Source organism: Micropterus dolomieu, linkage group LG02 (genome assembly GCF_021292245.1).
Source record: "Micropterus dolomieu isolate WLL.071019.BEF.003 ecotype Adirondacks linkage group LG02, ASM2129224v1, whole genome shotgun sequence".
In the NCBI taxonomy this organism is placed as follows: domain Eukaryota; kingdom Metazoa; phylum Chordata; class Actinopteri; order Centrarchiformes; family Centrarchidae; genus Micropterus; species Micropterus dolomieu.
The window spans coordinates 19081829-19100226 of NC_060151.1; the positions used below are offsets into that span (position 1 = coordinate 19081829).

Below are 18398 nucleotides of genomic sequence, written 5' to 3' on the forward strand. Positions count from 1 at the left end.
GGGGGGGGGGCACAGGGAGGGGCAGGGAGAGACAGTGAAAGGAGAATAAAGAAGAGTTATTAGGGTGATGTGAGGCAATGAGGGGAAGAGGTCTTACTGAAATGTTTTGACACAGAAAAATAGCAAATGTGACACAGGTACTTAAAGAAGGGTTTGAAAAGCAAACCACCGCCATCTTTCTTTCTGTGCCCCCTCTGCCCTGTTACCTTTGTGTCGCTCGGTACACTCACACAAGTGATAGTTGCAGCTGCAACCTCCACATGCTGCTCATTCATTTAAGCCCGATGGCGTCTCATGGCTGTCAGGCTAGCCTTCATTCTTTGCCAGGTTGAGCAGTTCAAGCAGAGTCTAGGTCCCTTCACCCAGATTACTGAGATCCTAAACACCCCATTATTTTCATGAGCTCACATGAACACTAGGCAGTCTGGTACCATGAACAGCCCACGCTAGGACCGCAACTTCATTACACTACTACTGTACAGTCCTGCTTTATCAGCTGAGCATTGTTTTGTGCCATATTGGTGCCGGCATCAACAGCAGCAGCAGCAGCTTTGACTTGTTGTGCCAAGCTACACATTCCCTCACAGCCCGTGTGTGTGTGTGTGTGTGCATGGATTTGTGTGTTGGAGAGTGTGGTTTCTATCTCCTTACTGTATTTGTTCTGGCACAGTGTTCTATTGTGGGGCTGGGCTTTGCACTTCTCAGATAAGAGAGCAGTTATGTCAACACTGGCTGCTGTGAAGGAGCCGCCTGGTCGTGTTGACATTCTACAACACTGCTTATTTACTCTGACCACAGAGTTCAGCCATCATCTAGCCTCTAATGCACTAATGACCAGAGGCCTCCTGGGTGGAGCCCCCTCCTGGCTCTGAACAGTACTGGCGCTCAGCTTGTCAGGTGAGAAGAAAGATGAGGGGGTTGGGGATAACTAATGGCTTTGAAAACCCCTGAGTTGAAAGCAGACTGCCAAAAGATTCTGGAAAAAAAAGTTGACAAATCCCTCTCACAATACACACAACCCCTTGTAGACTCAGGCAGCATGAGTCTGCATATTGAGCTGAGCTGAGCAGCCCTATCAGTAAAGAGCCAGTGGAGCAATCCATGCATAATTAGGGAGGGGGGGGTTAATTGACTTCTTTGAGAAAGATCCTGATTTCTATCAGCCAGTCCCATAATCATGTGGGCCAGGGCTCTCATTAAGCCCCCTCCCTCATTTATCTCTCTTCCCCTCTAACCCTTTACCCTCTCCCTCCCTTTCCTCTCTCCTCCCCCACTTTAAAAAAAAGGATGGAACCCCAACCGCTTCTGCTGTGTCCTCAGCAGGCAAGGAAAGGGTGAAGCAGATTTATAACTAGCACCTGAGTGAGTAAGGAGCACACTGGCACATAAACACATGATGAGCGCACGTTCACACGCACACACAAACACACACGCGCGCATGCTAAGGCTCCAGACTGCAGTTGACCTGACTGTGACCCCAGTGCGGTAATGTACTGGCTAGTAGGTATTAGCAACAAACCTGTGTGCATGGCTTCGTGTGGCCAGAAATGTTCTCCACATACACAGTGTTACACAGAAGATTCAGAACCAATGTTTTGTTTTTCTATTTACAACAATAATGCTCAAACCACAGTGCAGCAGGAAGAGCACCGTAACAAGTGCTTTGAATTATTTACAGGCAGAAAGTATACACCGCCTAATGACACGCATCCTCACCACAAACAAAAATACATTAGGCTGGCATGTCAACACCTATGAATATTTACTAAAACATCTCTACTAAGACAAGCCTTCAATGTGGTTTCAGATACGGAGAGAAAGCAGCTCCTTCCTGGATGCTTTCCTTTTCTCACCCCTTCCTCCCTTATTCCCTCTTCCTCTCCGTTCTTCGGGAGCGGTGGAAGATTTGGGGAAAAGCTGAATTCCATTAAGAGAGAGGGGAAAAAAGGATGATGTGGAGAACAGAGATGAAAAGTGACAAATGAGAGATTTCCTTCACAAGCTCATAAATCATTATACGCAGGCAGGGGCAGTATGAGGGCTCCCTCAAAAAGCCAAACTTTTTTCCCCTTGCACAGCCAGTGCTAACCACCTCTCTCCCTTTTTAACATATGTGCAGAATTACATACACAACTATGCACACTTTCTCCCTGCCTCTTTGCACACACTCCCAGATGGTGTGTGCTGGAATGGCATCCACATTGCTCTCCACCAGTCTGGTTGTGGCGCAGTGGCCTGGCTGACTGGCACAGAAACAGGTCTCATAAAATCACTTACAGTTAGGAGTGGTGCCGACATCAAAGTGGCGCGCCTTAAAACCAGGCCTGTTAAAATGTCCGAGCACGTGCGCTGAAATAAATCCCGCTCATTCTGTCACATAAAAACACATACAGGGTGTAGGGTTTTGGGAGGATGGTTGAACAGTACAGCTGCTCCTGCAGGTAAGCAGGACTGCCAGACAAGGGAAGATGATGGAAATTAGCTCTTAGCATTTGCTATATGTACAGCAGGGTGCCACACACTGGGTGAGGATGTGGGAGAGCAGAGAGCAGAGGCACCCTACTGCGTTTGGAGTTATCTGCTGAGTTGGTGGGGAGCAAAAGGAGTGCGCAATTGGGAGAAACTGTCAGCAGCCTTTTAATAGCTCCAGTGTTTGTGTGAGTGAACGTGGGGCCATTGTTGAATGTGAGAGATTAAAAAGCACTGCCGTTGGACTGGACATATGTGCGCTGTGGAGGGAAGGCGGCGACTACGGCCCGGTTGGAGAGCTGGGAAAGCTCAGTCAGTCACTGCTGGGAAACTTGAGCCCCTTGCAGGATGGCCTCAGAGACTGCCGGATTGATGGAGATCCAAAAGGACTTAGGATCTGCTTTCATTCTGAATGTTCACCATCTGCTTGGCTGGAAAGAGAACCCACAGAGCTGGAGAAAACTCTGTCAACTGACAGATGAGACAGTGAGCGTAAAAGTGTGCATGTGTGTGTGTGTGTGTGTGTGTGTGTGTGTGTGTGTGTGTGTGTGTGTGTGTGTGTGTGTGTGTGTGTTGTGTGTGAGTAGTTGTGCAGACAGTGTGTCAGTATTGATCCTCAAAGCAGCTCCATTTTCTGAAAGAAGATCTGTCAAAAGGGGATACACACATTTATACACATATACCCCCCCAAAAAAATAGCTAGGCATTAATTCATTGTGGACCTCATGGCTTAAATAAAATTCTTTCTCTAAAACAACAGACATCTGCAGCACCATCACATGTTCCAGTATGCCTAAAAGTCCTGTCCTTCCCACACAGCTGCATAGTTTACTCCGCCTCCACCATGCCAGCTGTATTGATCCATCCAGTTTCCATCTGTACAGACGACTCTGGTTTGGTAAAGCCCTGTTACCAAGGATGACCACTTCTCTCCTCATACTTCACTGGCTTCCTAGTAATGTAAGGTACAGACCGTCCAAGTCACCATAATAAACTGAACACGTGTCCTGTTTTGTTTCCTAACAACTGCAAATGAATCCACATGTGCACAACTAGTCCATTTATGATCCCTTAAGCAGCCGCGGTCTGCAGCTGACCTCCGAAAGCCCTCCTGCATGAAAATGCCTCCTGTAGGTCGATCGTGTAATCCCTTGAGTGGCCCTTGCAACACTCCAGCCTATCTATAACCCATCACTAACCCAGGAAGTAATCAGCGGAGATGCACACAAAAAAATTCCTGTTACTGTGTTGAAAGTTTTCTCTGACCCCCGGACAAACCGTGATGACGTCTGTATCCCTTCTGTCTAGTTAAAAGAGAGATAACACGGGCCTACGAGCCTGATGAAGAAACAGCAGATACACTCCCATAACTGTCATTCCATATGCTGGGAATGCGATGGCATTTACAGCACTTGCCAGCAAAACAGTAAACCACAGCTTCTTCTCCAATGGGGGCGTCTGCACACCTGAGAACAAGCTGTTCCACAAGCAAAAAATTAGTAATTAAAATTATGTGGTGAAAAATGAACACAGCTTCTTAAACTTTTTCCCTGATTATTTATGCACAAGACTTACAGTATAATGTTGTATAAATCCATCTGTGCGTGTTATTATTCTGATTACTGTCACAGATATATCTGCTAATCAGCGTAATAATTGAAGCAGGTGGATTTACTACATACCACAACATCCCTATGCAGAAGTGGAAAAGAGAGATGGATGGAATATAAAACGCCCAGGGCTGAGGTAGAATTAGGCACCTGCATCAGCCCCCCGTCCACCCCCACATGCTGCCCTCTCAGCTGCCTGCCACTCTGTTTCCTCTCTCCCTCCTTTTATACAATCTCTCTACCACACAGCTCCTTTGATTGCTCTTTCCCGTGGGCATACACACACACACACACACACACACACACTGACACACACACACACACACACACACACACACACCCCAACACACACAAACACAAAAACTCAAACACGCAAAAACACACTTCTTCCGTGCTGTTCAGAGACAGTTGCGCCAGCTGAGTTTTGATTTGGAAAGAAAAGTTGCCTCCACTACAAATAACGACAGGCACTCAAAAAACAAGCAGAACACAGTTATCACACACACACACAAACCCACACACACATATGCAAGCAAAATGCATAACTCAAAAAAACATGCAAAAAGCACAGAGAAAAAATACTCTGAAAAGCAAGTTTAATCACAGATACACACAGGCAGCCACCCACACGTAGCAAACACTCACACACGTGTATCCACACACCCTCCCATTATGCTGTATAACCAAAAGGCATTCAGCCATTTCAGCAGCATTCTGAGAGCCAAGCCAAGTGAGAGGTCTGTCAGTGCATTAGCCAGCATGTAATCATAGCCCAACCTCACTCCAATTAGAAGTGGTTCTAATTCTTCACTGGAAACACTGCCTTCTTCCACCGCTAATAGTTTACTTTACTCCAACAGCTGACAGACCCAACCCTGCCTTGGCTTCCTAAATACACACACATAAACACTCACACAGACACACCCACAGCTGTAGCTCGTCTGTCAGTACGGGAGATCAAAATGGATCCTGGGAATAGTCCCCAGCCATGTCCCACTTGTGCCACATCATTCCCTCGAGTCTTTAGGCTGTGCCACAGTTCACCTATGCGGTGGAGCTCTGCGAGTAAAGGCCTCCTCCCCGCCTTCCCTCTCCGGTATGTTCAAAAAATCTCCTATTTTACTAAACATGACAGAGAGAAATGACAGTGAAATCATGAAACAATTGCAAAAATAAAAACCCGAGCGCTCCTAAAGACTCTCTGTAGATTTGGCGGGCGTGTGAGGGGAGGGTGGCGAGATAGCGCCGGGGAAACGTTAGCTAATGAAGACTGAGGAAGAGGGAACTCTCCCTATACTGATGGTTTTGCTATTAGCCTGTAAGCCGGTGCACTCGGGTGTCACTTCAAAGCATTCCCTACTATTAATCAGACTATCCAGCCCTAAAGCAAGGGCCCCGCAGGCTGTGCCGCTAACTACCCCCCTCAACATCAACACAATGGAGCCATCATTATGGCCGTTACGCTATTCCTCGGCCAGACAGTGCACCTTTATCTCGGCATATACGTTACATACTCACGGCCAATTAATTTACCTGCCATGTCTCAGAATAAAGGGGTGGAGTGGGTGGTGGTGGTGGGGTGTATGTAAGCATGCATTACCATTATGTAGTGGTTTATGTATTTGGGTAGGGGATGGGGAGCACTTGGCTCAGGTTGCATCCAGCAGGCTGTGTATTCTGCCTAGGGGGCTCTTTATGAAAGAGGCTGAAACCTGTCTGGCCCAGACCCACAGGCCCAACCCTGCCCTGATCTGGCTCTCACCTGGCAGCTCCAGGCGGGCCGCCAGCTCAGCACAGCGTCTCCATGAGAAAGCGTCCCCCCAATAGGCCCCCCTGGCTAACAACAGCCACTCAGCTGGATATCAGCCACCAAGCTTGAGGATTAACTACCACACTGGCCCTGTCTCTTTAATACTAGACACATTTTATACAATGCTAATCCTCAACATCAACTCTTTCTTCCTTTTGTTTTGACTGTTGTGATGGACAGCCCTTTCCGCCGGGTCAAAGCGAGAGCCCGCAGGGCAGGGGTGAAGAAATTATTCTCTTTTTATCATGGCGATTGTCAACTGAATGTCAGGGAGGCTAATGGGGGAAATACATTGCCTTGTTTTCCATTGCTTGCGTCTCGTAAATTTGCACATTCATGTTACATGAGGATGAAACAGCTTACGATACAAGACACTCTCCCCCTCCCCCTCTGTCTCCTGTTGTACTGTACTGAGAGCCTGCAGACTGTAGCAGTGCTGAGGGGATGAGATAACCGTTCACCATTGTGAGAAAAGACTGTCAAAGCTTTGTTTTCTTCTTCCCTGCTCTCTCTCTCTGTCTCTCTCTCTCTCTAGTAAGAATATAAAAAAGCTGGAGCAGTGGTTGCAGAAATAGTCCTGTTTCTATAATTAGATGTAAACAGACAAACCACACTCTCAAGCTTGCTCTGTCCCACTGGCCCCTCGGCCTCCTGGGAAGCAAGATGTGTGAGTGTGTATGAAGTGCGAGTGTTGTGAGTGTGCATGTGCCTTTGTATGCGCCTGCTTGCAATGCACCAGTAAGTGTATGACAGCATGTGACAGAGTGCATCTAGTCTTGCTGTCGCTCTGCTCTTTTTCCTCTCTGTCTGTCTGTCTCTTTCTCGCGCATACACACACACACACACAGACACAAACTCAGTCAGTCCCCTCCCCCACATTCACCAGAGGGTAGGTCAGTGGCCGTGCATGGCGAGCACAGAAAGCTAATGCATGCAGCACAGGCAGACAAACACACATCTGTTGCTGAGGAGCCAGTCATTTGCCCCAGATCCCCAGGACACACACAGTATCAGACAGAGGAGGCAGTGTAGCCTAGTGGTCACACCAGGCAGAGGGGACAACAACAAAAAAAACCCTGCAGAAATAGGTGGAGGGCAGAGACCCATTCTGAGTAAATGTGGGGGACAATTACTGTAAAAGAGAAAGGTGAGGATCAGGATCATCAGAGGGACATCAGTGGGACAACAAGTGATCTGACAAAAAAACAGCACAAGAGAGAGAGGGAGCAGGATTTTTGTTCTAATCAATGTCAGTAGGAGCACAGGAAATTCATGCGAGAGAGAGAGAGAGAGAGAGAGAGAGAGAGAGAGAGAGAGAGAGAGAGAGAGAGAGCGGGCAAGAGAGTGGAAGAAAAATGAGAAAGAGAGACAGAGAGCAACAAGTCCCCTTTGGATTGAGGACTAGGCAGCTGGTTGGATGGTCCCAAGAGACTTATTAAAATGGAATTCCTGATGCTAATCTTTGTTTTCTCACAAAAGGGCTGACACATCATTGAGAGGCACACTGCATGTATATTTAATGGCAAATCTCTGCATATATTTAGCAGCACACCTCATTGTTTGGTACTGTGTCACCACCGTGCGCTGTTCCACTGACAGTCACCGAATTGTGGCCCATTATTTGAGTTTATCTGCTCTTAGTCCTGCCCCTCCACCACATACCATCTACATTTGTGGATCATAGTCCGCTATTTGAAATAGGGAAGCTTAGAGTACAGAATATGTAAAATAAAAATAAACAAAACAGGAACAGAAAGGATGCGCTGTCCAGGAACAACTGATGAGTTGTATAATTGCTTCCTTTTTAGAACGAGTCCCATACATTAACAACATGTTAATGCTACAGCTGAAACATCAGTCTGTTTTTTGTAGAACTGGACAGGCGTCTGACAGATGAAAAATTGTGATTTTCAAAACTCACTAAGTGAGACCGCCACACAAGCTGTATCACAAGCATGAAACCCTGCCAGGAGCACTATAGTGGCACATCCAGCAGGGACAGACTCAGAGACGTTAGAGGGTTAACAATGCACCTGTCTAGGCCTCACAGCCAACCACAGGGTGCCTCTGCTCTAGTGGGGGGTTTGTGCAAAATCCACCCACCCAAACAACCACACACACGCTCATAGACACTCATGTGCATACAGTATTGTCACTGACCACAAATCTGCGAACAACAATAGGGCAACGGCTCTTTTTTTTTGTTCTTTTCACAGCACGATTACAATAATAAAATTTAAATTAAAAAACAAGTAATCTGGATTTTCTGCTTGAGCCGTTAATATTGTCTAACAGCTGTCACATGCAATAGGGCCATGCACTGAGGTGGGCCTGGGGCTGCCTGATGAGAAGCAGCCTGATACTGGGAGAGGGAGGGAGAATGGGGGGGGGGGGGGGGGGGGGGGGGGGGGGGGGGGGGAGAAAAAGAGAAAAACAGCGAGATAGATCCAAATCACAAACATAACAGCCATCGTTGACTTTTGGCAAATGTATCGGTATATACAATCTCGCAAATTTCGGTGTGTGTATGTGTGCTCGTCATGGGAAGTGAACAAAAGACTTTAATGGCCTTGTTGGATTCTTAATGCAACTTCTCACTTCCTCATGTTGAGTGTAAAAATAGATGGGAAGGTTTTGAAATCCAATGCCCTGAAATCCGATACAGGAAGGTATTACCCTGCCCGTCACTCTCACCCGTGGGTCTCCTTTGTGTTTGTCCTGTGTACACGCCCCATGCTTGAGGCGAGGGCTCTGTGGCACCATGCCACACGGTGTAGTGTGGGTGGCGGTCTGTTTGAAGAGCCTGTCTCTGAGGCAGCATGGCCACTCACTAGCCAAATTCCTCTTGCAAAGCCAGAACCCTGCTCACCCCCTACCCCACTAAGCCTAAGCCTTCACTTTCTGCAGACAGTTTTGCTGATTAGCAAAGAAATGCAAAGAAAAGGAATTGATTAAATCATTTATCCAACATCAAATCTGTCACTTAAGTTACCTGAGTGCAATGAATTCCAGATGCTGTAATTTTTTGATGACTGGTTATCGAACACCTGGTATGATGATCCGATAGCAACAAAATTAAAAGTCTGGGGCTTGCCAGAGTTTTAATGATGCCAATGCCTGAATCCTTTTAAAACAGGGTGAGCGCACGTTACCCATGTAACCAAAGTATTTGCTAATATGTGAATCTTACTCTTTCAAAAACAGTTTACTGCCCTTGCAAGTCATTTGGGTTTCCAGTTGGCGTGTCAGGGGGAGGTGACAGATGGCGGCAGCACCGAGCAAGGTGCTATTTCAGCCAGGTGTAGGATGCCAAGTAACACCTCCACTATTCAGGGGAACTCTTGTGACATTGCATCTGAACCGTGTCATCTCACAACAATCCACAAACGAGCCCGACAACAGGCCAAGGTTCTCACTCTGTTTTGCAGAGCCGGAGCGAAAGAGGGAGGGAGTGCATAAGGCCCGAGCCAAATGGAACTTGGCCCAAGACCCACGTTCTGTCACTGTACTTCCACCACGGTTGCTCCCAGATACAAGTAGCCTTTTAATGTAACATTTAAGATGGATTATTCAAGATGTCAGTTTTCTTTTCTCCCCGGTAGGGCTCACCTCTTGAATGTCTCTCACCAAATCCCCAAAATTGTTCTGAGATTCAGAGAGAAAGGACAAGCACAGGCTTCCTGTTGCTCTGCAGCTAAATAATTACACTGCATGCAACATACTCCAACCACTGCTCTTGTCTGGGGTCAACAAGGATGGGGGGGTAGGTAAAGCCAAAGGGAAGCAGGGTACTGTGAACGCTCACAACACAAGAGCTACAAGGCCAAGAAGAAGTAAAAGAAGCCTCCCTTCCCACAAACAACCCTCACCCACTTACTGAGGTTTATTTTTTAAAAGACCCTGGTTGTAACCAGCCCTCTGCTAACTCCACCAAACACCTGTGTTTGTCTTTGAAGTGTCTTCCTAACAACCACAGACCCATGGGATATTCCAGCAATGAGACGTTCAATAAAAGTCTCTGTAAAGTTATTTATTCCCCTTTGGGGGAAAAAATGGGAGAAGGCAGACAGCATAGCTAACCTTTGAAGGGGGAGGCTGCTCGGATATCCAGCTAGGACATAAAAACCAAGGGAATGACAGGGACATCCTACCAGAAAACAATAAAGGGGGTGGAAGAGACTATTTTTTATCTTTAACAGCAGCCGTAAAACACACACAAAGCTGGGGTCTGCAACAATGGCCCGGGGCAGGGGAGGGTGGCTAAAACAGAAGTGGCAGGAAGACCACCGCTTCCCAGACACAAGGGTCTTCCTGCTGGAAAGAAAGGAGACTGAGAAATGGAGGGGAGGAGAGAGAGAACAGCTTATGGAAAGGGACACAGAGGAGATGTAAAGGAAGGGGAGGCAGAGTGAGCAAGATGACACAAATATGACCTTTGATTACATGGGGTGTTTAGAGCAGAGCTCAGCCATGGACAGCCTCTGAGCTCCTGCTGCTTTCACACAGCCACACCTCAGCCAGAGCACACTGATCAGAACAATATGGCTGAAAGATGAGCCCCCAGCCATAAATGCAAGCAGTAAAGACAGCTCCACTGTGTCTCCTCCTTTGACACTGTCCAACATCTGAATCCCAGCCTCACAGCCAAGTGAATACTGTCTCCAACTCTGTGCCGGAGCCAGCAAGAGATAAAATTACTGTTTCAAAGTCCTTGTAAATGAACTGGCTGAATTAAACCGCATTAGATGAGTTTACAGGTCTGTCTTGCTGTATCAGCAAGCACAAAAGAGAGACAAGTTGCTCCAATGTCACAATCCCAGAACACAGTGCAAGTGCAAACTATAAATCGACCACCTGACATGCATTACAAATGACCGGCTTGTAGTAGGTGAAAATGGACAGAGGCAAATGCACACTGACAGAATCTCTACCGGTTCTAAGTTAACATGGTTCAGTGGGCAAGAAGGTAGGAGTGTGTGTCTGTCTCTTGTTTCCTAATTGCAACCCAACTCACCGGCGTGTACAAAAGAAAGAAATGAAATTTCCCCCCAAAATCTGAAATTCTATGAGGAAGCAAGGAACAATGCCAACAGAGGGTGTTGCAACCGCCATCACTCTTTTCAGCAGTGAGGGTGAAGGGAGCGCTCACAATAAATACCTCTGCAGAGTCAGAGGAGCCCTTTCAAGGAGCCACATCAGAAACCTGCCACTGAATGCATTTTTACATCAACCGTGAAATATTCATGCTCTTTGTAAAGTATTCATGTGAACCAGTGTGCAAGTTAGTCCCTGGGGGAAAGTGCAGAGAAACTGAGGGGATCCAACACATTCAGCAAACAACATTCTCAGTTGTGCTAATGTTGCTAGCATAGCAGACACTTGAGGGGACACTAATGACCTGCCCTGTCAAGACAAACAACAGTCTGGGACCAGTTTGGTCAGGATACCTACGACCATTTACTGTTCTTACATAGTGTGACAGGCCTGTATTCATTTGGGTGAAGTGACTGAAAAAAGGGGAAAAAAGAAAGATTTTATTAACATTAACTTGATAGTGTGATCATAAATTGTTGAAAGTAAATAAAATAAAATAAATTATACTCGGTTATTTTAAATTTAACATAATAAATGAAAATGGTTTTGAAAATGTACTTTTTCTTTTCCTTGTGTGACATGGATTATAAATTTGCATTGTGTGCTGTTTTGATGAATTGCCATCCTAAAAATATATTCCATGAATAATTGTGATTTATGCTTCATGTCTCGTCCACCTATTTGTATTATGACATGCTTGACATTTTCAAATATTATTAAAATAATCAATCAAAGATTGCACATCAGCAGAGCACAATACAAAAATAATTCCAACGGTGCCTAGAGGAGATTTAGATATACTGTGAGCTCATGTCAAATCATTCTCAATGTTAATTCAATAAAACACCTGAAATGCAAATAATTAAGCAATTGTCCAAATCTTGAAGATATTAGATCCAGTCACACCCCGTGTACTGACAAGACTAGGGGAGAACAATAAACCACCTGTGCTGCTTATTGAACAGTGGTGACATTTGGAGGGTACGTCTTCATGTTGGTGCAGCACAATACGACAAAAGAAAAACCAAATCTGGTTGGGGGAGCACCGGTACCCTGTAGCCAGCATGAGCCTTCATGCTCTCAACAAAACATCTATAAGAAAAAAACATACGGACACAGGCAGTGTGTGAGTGTGTGTTTGTGTGTGTGAGCACTGCCAAAAGCAAACATGAATGGTTAGAGATGAATGGTGAACAGCGCCCATGAATTCTCCTGAATGACTAATTATGCCTCATGCATTTTGAAAATAAATTCCAAATCTTTATGAAACAAAATGAATTTGAAAAATATATTTCATTGGGCTGCCACAAGACTGCCTACAGTAGAGCCGTTTAAACATAAACCAAAAAATAAATACAAAAAATGTAACGCAGAATACAAATACATTGTAAGAAGTTCCTTTGATTTAACCACCTACAACAACCACCTACACTGAGCCCACAGAATTCAGATATAATTTTAGCTGATACAGGCTACGTGACATAAAATAACTTTAAAGGGCTAAATATTCCTTGCTTGCCAGTGACCCAAGATTCCTCAGCTGCTGCATCATAAACACGTTTTTTTTAGAAGCCACATTAGCATATTTTCTAAGGAAGTTGTTTCAGAAGTGTTACTGTTTGATGCAATCAATATGCCATGGTTGTGACTTATTTAAATCTCCTTTGTTTCACATGGGTGGACAACAACAGCATATTGCGATCCAGTACATTACAATGCTGTGCAATTAATATATTTAGTTTTATTTGTCGTTAGAACACTAAATTAGGAATACCATTATATATTTAATTAAACCCAATACAACATCTACATAAACTAGGTCATTTGGCCAAAAGTACATTATAAATCAGGTAAAAAAGTCTCAACAAAAATTCAACATTTTCAGCATCTCAAAGGTTTTGTATTTTTGGGGGGTCATTGTATTCGATTGCATTTGACTGTGCATGTGCTGCTTTTGTTGTGTCCACTGTATTTTAAAAATATATCAGCTGTTATAAATTATTCTGTTCAGCAGTCTTTAGGTGGGGTTTTACATTTTGAATGTGAACACAAATGTTTGTAAAGGTCCACGTTTGGGTACACAAGATACCCAAGTCACTTGTTAAACCTGATGAATGCACTGTGAACACATTTGCACCCCGACACTTTGAAGCCCAATATAGAAGGAGGACTTTCTCTTATTGCTCTTCTTCCAAAAGCTTTCATACACTGTAACACATGCAGACCTGTTCATCCAGCTTCTTCCTCCGCTTGCTTATGGCTCTGGGGTATGGCCTAGGGTTTTTGGTTAAGAGATGGCACCAGTGTGACACATATCAATTTAACGTGAAGTGACAAAAGTCTCATTTCAGATTCAGCGCCAGAGCCAATGGTAAACCAGCATCTGTGTGCTCTGTCCAACTTCCTACTTGCAAACTAAAACACATCTTAAATGCCATGGCCAGCATTTACCCAACTTATCAAATGGCTATTTGTTTAACTAAGATGTCTTTCTTACCTTTGAGAATTACGCTATAAATGTTGATTCAGCTTAATCAAAATGCCCGGTCAGGCTTAGTGTAAATCAAATTCCACCTGATAGCAGATATTTGAATAGTGAAACTCGATCAACAGCCACACCTGAGCAACCATTTATTTTAAACAGAAAGCCCAGTCTATTCTTTTCTTTTGTGTAAAAATAATCAGCTTCGTACCACATCACACATACAATCCATACTATTATTCACGCTGATAACAGGCTTTATGGCGCAACATTTGAAGACCATTTGAAACAACAGACTGAGATATAAATGTTGCAGATATGGGAACAAACAACGTTTCAGTAGCTACATTATCGTGGGACAAAACCCTCGTAGATGTTTGACTAACCTGAGTGGGGAGCCATTGGTATGTGCGAGGGGTAATATTTTCCCGGCGGGAAGTGACCGGCATGCTGTACAGAGCTGTGGCCCGAGGGAGCGATCCGAGAGGCGGCTCGGTGCACCAGGGCGCCCCGCTCTGAGAGAAGGTGCGCCGGAGCAGCGAAATCCCGTCCTTCCATTCCGAAGAATGTTGAGTAATCCGAAATCCGGATAGGGCAGGTCAGGAAAATCAAATGCAGCCCATATAATAATCCTTTCCTTCAGATCTATGTGTTGCATTCAGTCGATCGCAGGCTTCCCCAGCCAAAAACGTAGCCCCCGATCATCTTTTCTGTCAAAAAGGAGGAAAATCAGAGCAATTTCCATTATTAAGACAAATGGAGAGCCCGGTGGAGAATTACACGATGCAAAACACTGACATTGCAGTCCAGTGTAATAAAATGTAAGAGAAAACAAAGCATTAGTTCCGCTCCATTTGATTTAGCTGTAATACCTTTCTGTCATATTAAGGCTTCTTTTGCATAGAGCTAAAATCACCCTTTTCGACCTAAAGCTGGTGGTATAAAACAAGTCAAGGCAGATAGAAACGGCCAGCAAGGCGTCCAGTAGCCCACTGAGCCTCACATTCAGCTCTATTGATCAGCCTGGGATATAGGCTAGGCCTAATGTGCATCATATGGAGAAGAGGCTTCATGCCCCACGCAGGCACACCGAAGAGATTGACACATTTTAGCTTTCTATGTAGCCTACTGTTCATATTATATTTTATACAAACAATTACTTCGACTAGGCTACCACGTCAGCACTTGCCAGCTGTCACTCTCTCCCAGAAACCATGGTAAGCACATGCAATATATCTTTAAAGAAATCGTGATTGCTGCAACAATCTCAAAAGCTTAGTAATTCTGTTAGAGGAGGGAGTGTGTTGTCCTGTTTAGGTGGGTTAAAATGATAGAAGCCTACTCAGCCTACATCTCAAGGTGAGCAAGGCTGCCTGCCTTCTGCTGCTCGTCCTATTGTCTCCTATTGGCGTTTTTTTCCCCTGCCTCTAACCTCTATCCAGCTCTCATTACACCTCACACTATTTTCCCATTTTGCACTACAGTGATACATAAACTGCCATAAACAAAAAAATGTAGGCTATTATATTTTGCACCATCTGCAGAGTACAAAATAATCAACTTTGTCAAAAAAAAAAAGAAAAATGAACAAATGAATAAAATGCATCGATCAATTTGCGGACATTCGGGCACAACCTGCTGTCACTTTAAAAAGTTTCGAAACAAATAAAGCAAGAGGCCTGCTATTTAAAATAAGAATATAATTCAAATACTGCTCAATAACAGAGATGCATCAGCTCCTGAAAGACGTGGGCTCTCTCTCTCTCAGTGTGTGTGTGTGTGTGTGTGTGTGTGTGTGTGTGTGTGCTTTGCACGTGTGCGGCGCACCCATGTGTGAGTGTGTGTGTGTGTGTGTGTGTGTGTGTGCATGTGAATAACTGCACTCTCACTGTCTTCATCTGCCTTGACCTATTTCAGGTCAGGTAATCAAATGGAGTAGCAAATACATTATAAGCTCCATCCTCTGCCATGCCACAAAAATAATATTATAGGAGGAAAAAATACCCATTCGTATTAATTAAAATAAAATTAATTTCACTATAAAAAATAATTTTGCAATCAAACGTGACAGCCCATTTTTTGTGCCTCATAGATGGCAGTAATTAAAAATAAAGCTGGCAAACAGAAGGCAGCTTAATTGTATAGTTCCAAATAAGTAAAGAAATTCTACAAGGCTGAATACAGTATGGCTTTACATTAAATATTCTCAATTTGGGGTCTCTACAGGCTTTCACGGAAGGTTGGCAGGGGGTCCCCCAGCAAGATAAAAGCTTCATTGTTCTATAAATTAAATTACAAGAAAGAAAAAAAAATCTAAATTCTGCCATGTGTAAGAATGCGCAGGCATATCATATGCGCTATTTCATTCTCATCACTATTATCTCCCCATGTAGCCAGTTACAGCCTAGCCTACAATTCACGACAACAATAAAATCCTTCTGCACTGAGTTCCCTGGGACAAAATCTTATCAGCTGAGGCTTTTAGAGCCCGTGTGTGTGCATGCATGTGGCCCTTAACGTGAAAACGTTTAAGAAGCCTTGCTATTGCATACATGATTGCTGAGTCTTCAGTGTGTGGACTGTATAGAGAGCCAAGGTGAATGGCCGCCCGTCAGGAGGACTGCCTTTGTCTCCATACTGAGAGTGCTTTGCAGTCAGCCATTAGCCTACCTTCCCCCTCGCCATGCTGTTGCATTCGGCCCACTCTATATGTCCACTAACAACCTCAAAATAAAATGATTCAACATTTACAAGACTGGGAAGAGGTTGCTGCCGTGTAACTGTTCGAAATGCACATTCGTAGAAATTTAATCTGCAGTGGCATAAACACTCGCGGTTCTTTCATTTTAGCTTTAAATGTGCGAATGCCCTCACCAAATATTCGCTTAAATTTTAAAAACCGTTCAAATAATCGACGCCCCTAATGTAATTCATTAAGCAGCTGTCAATTCCGTTTGCAGAATCCAATCGAAAGCAGGAACGCAGATAATAAATCAAATTACACTGTATAGGTCGGATCGCGCGGCGAGGCGAGCGGCCCTCCGTGGCTGAGCTGGCCGGCAGTGAGTGAACCTCGTCCGGGCCGAACACAAACATGCCTCCCGCCCTCTCAAAGCAAATTCTCCGCTTGAAGTTGACTGGAAAGCGACTGCAACCACGGTCTACACCCCACCGACAGGATAATAAAAATATACACATTTTTGAACAATTTATGAAAGGCTCCTCAATCGTGGTCAATTGCAAACTTACGTAGCATGGCACGCTTCTAAAAATGTAATATAATTAGAAGCAAAACATCAGCAAATAAGTCGTATATCAATAATTTAATAGGTTTATCTAATTACGATATTTATCTAATTTAATGAAACTATTAACATTATTATTAATAATAATAATGTCAATATAATATAATTAATTATGCCAACGCTAATAACAATAATAATCATAAGGTTACCCAGGTTTTGTATTTTTTTCCAGCACAACAGCCCACATTAAATCATAGGTTTAGTCCACGCAGTATACATCTCATAGATATTAAGGTTTTATTATTTTGTAAATTATAGAAATGCACTGTGTGTAATGAACAGCATGTCATATAGAATTTCAGACTAAATACAGCCTCTGCCATTACAAACAGGCCTAAAAATATTTTATTCAATAAAATCGAGTATATAAAATTACTACTTACTGGTATGTTAAATCCTTGCATAACAATAAATTATAAAATCACAAAACACAGGGAGGGAAGGAGCAAGGTCAAGTGCGACGCCCATTTAAAAATCAAAATCTGAAATAAACCATGTGGCTAGAGTGAAATCCTACAATATTTCCATCTGAGGCTGTGCAGTAGCCTTCTGGATGCAGTGGGACTAGGGCTTCCGGCCTGGCTGGATCGGGGCTCGGATCTCCGAGCAGCGTTTTCTCTCCCGGTGCAACTGCGTACCTCGCGTCTCGGGGCAGGCTAAACACGCCCTCCCATTGGTCGGATACCTGCATGCTAATGAGATCGTGCCGCCCGCCCGGAGATACGGAAGGTTGTGATTGGCCGGCATGGCAGGCCAATAGTGTGGTGGCTGGCAATGCTAAACAGAGTGAAAAGCGCCAGATTTAAAGCCCGGGATGCTCTAAATCGCTCACAATAGAGCTCATTGCAGCCTGAGCACAGCTTAAAATGCTTAGTAGATAATGTGAGGTCTACAGGCAGTGGTCATAATAATGGAAATAATTCAAGAACAGACAGTCAGTGTATGCCTGTGTCTAAGAAAACCCAAATTGAACTTGGATAATTCTCCAAACATAGGCTATTTGAATCAAAATTATTTAGGTACCCTGCCTACATGATTTGTACCAAGAGCTTGAATGCAACTCAAAAATGCACTACAGTTAAACAGTGGTGTTTATTGCATTTATAGTGGTCATAATAGTGTAGCTAAATAATCAAAAACTAAACTAAATTTAATTAAAAGTGGGTATAAAATCGCTGACACAAATAGTCCTACTAAAACATAAAGAGTGCAAAACAAAACGATACAAGAGAAAAGTATAGGCTATATAAAAACTAGCTTTATTCAGCAATGTTTGAAAAACACCTGTTTTGAAGTTTTCCATATAGCCTATAAAAACAGGCTAAATGAAAGCAGAATAAATTACTATATTTTGAAACACATGCTTGAAGTAGCCTATCTCTGTTGATGAATATGCATTTTTCAGCTGCCCCTTTTTAACACATCAAACACTCACTGTACTTGTGTCTATAGGCTATTGTTTCCTTCTTTAGCAACTATGCTTTTTGACAAATGGTTTCAACACCAATTTCTTGAAACTGTACACTGAATCATGCAGACAAGACCATAATTCCAATATTTCCCTCATGTTATATGTTATTACCATGGATTTGGTTATAACATTATGCTAAATGTTTACAAATGCCCCC

General features: G+C 44.0%; 2 protein-coding genes across 12 annotated transcripts in view; one reads left to right on the plus strand and one right to left on the minus strand.

The window, feature by feature from the left end:
* LOC123957462 (BAH and coiled-coil domain-containing protein 1) overlaps positions 1–17340 on the minus strand; it is a 64662-nt gene extending 47322 nt beyond the window's left edge. For all 11 annotated transcript variants that reach the window (XM_046030354.1, XM_046030325.1, XM_046030305.1 and 8 more), the window contains exons 1-2: positions 17154–17340; positions 13852–14175 (exon numbers count right to left, since the gene is read on the minus strand). In XM_046030354.1, coding sequence (XP_045886310.1) covers positions 13852–14023 — 172 coding nt within the window. In that variant the 5' untranslated portion in view covers positions 14024–14175; positions 17154–17340. The remainder of the gene's footprint in view (positions 1–13851; positions 14176–17153) is intronic.
* hid1a (HID1 domain containing a) overlaps positions 1–18398 on the plus strand; it is a 61783-nt gene that overhangs the window by 6472 nt on the left and 36913 nt on the right. The gene's annotated exons all lie outside the window — the stretch shown is intronic.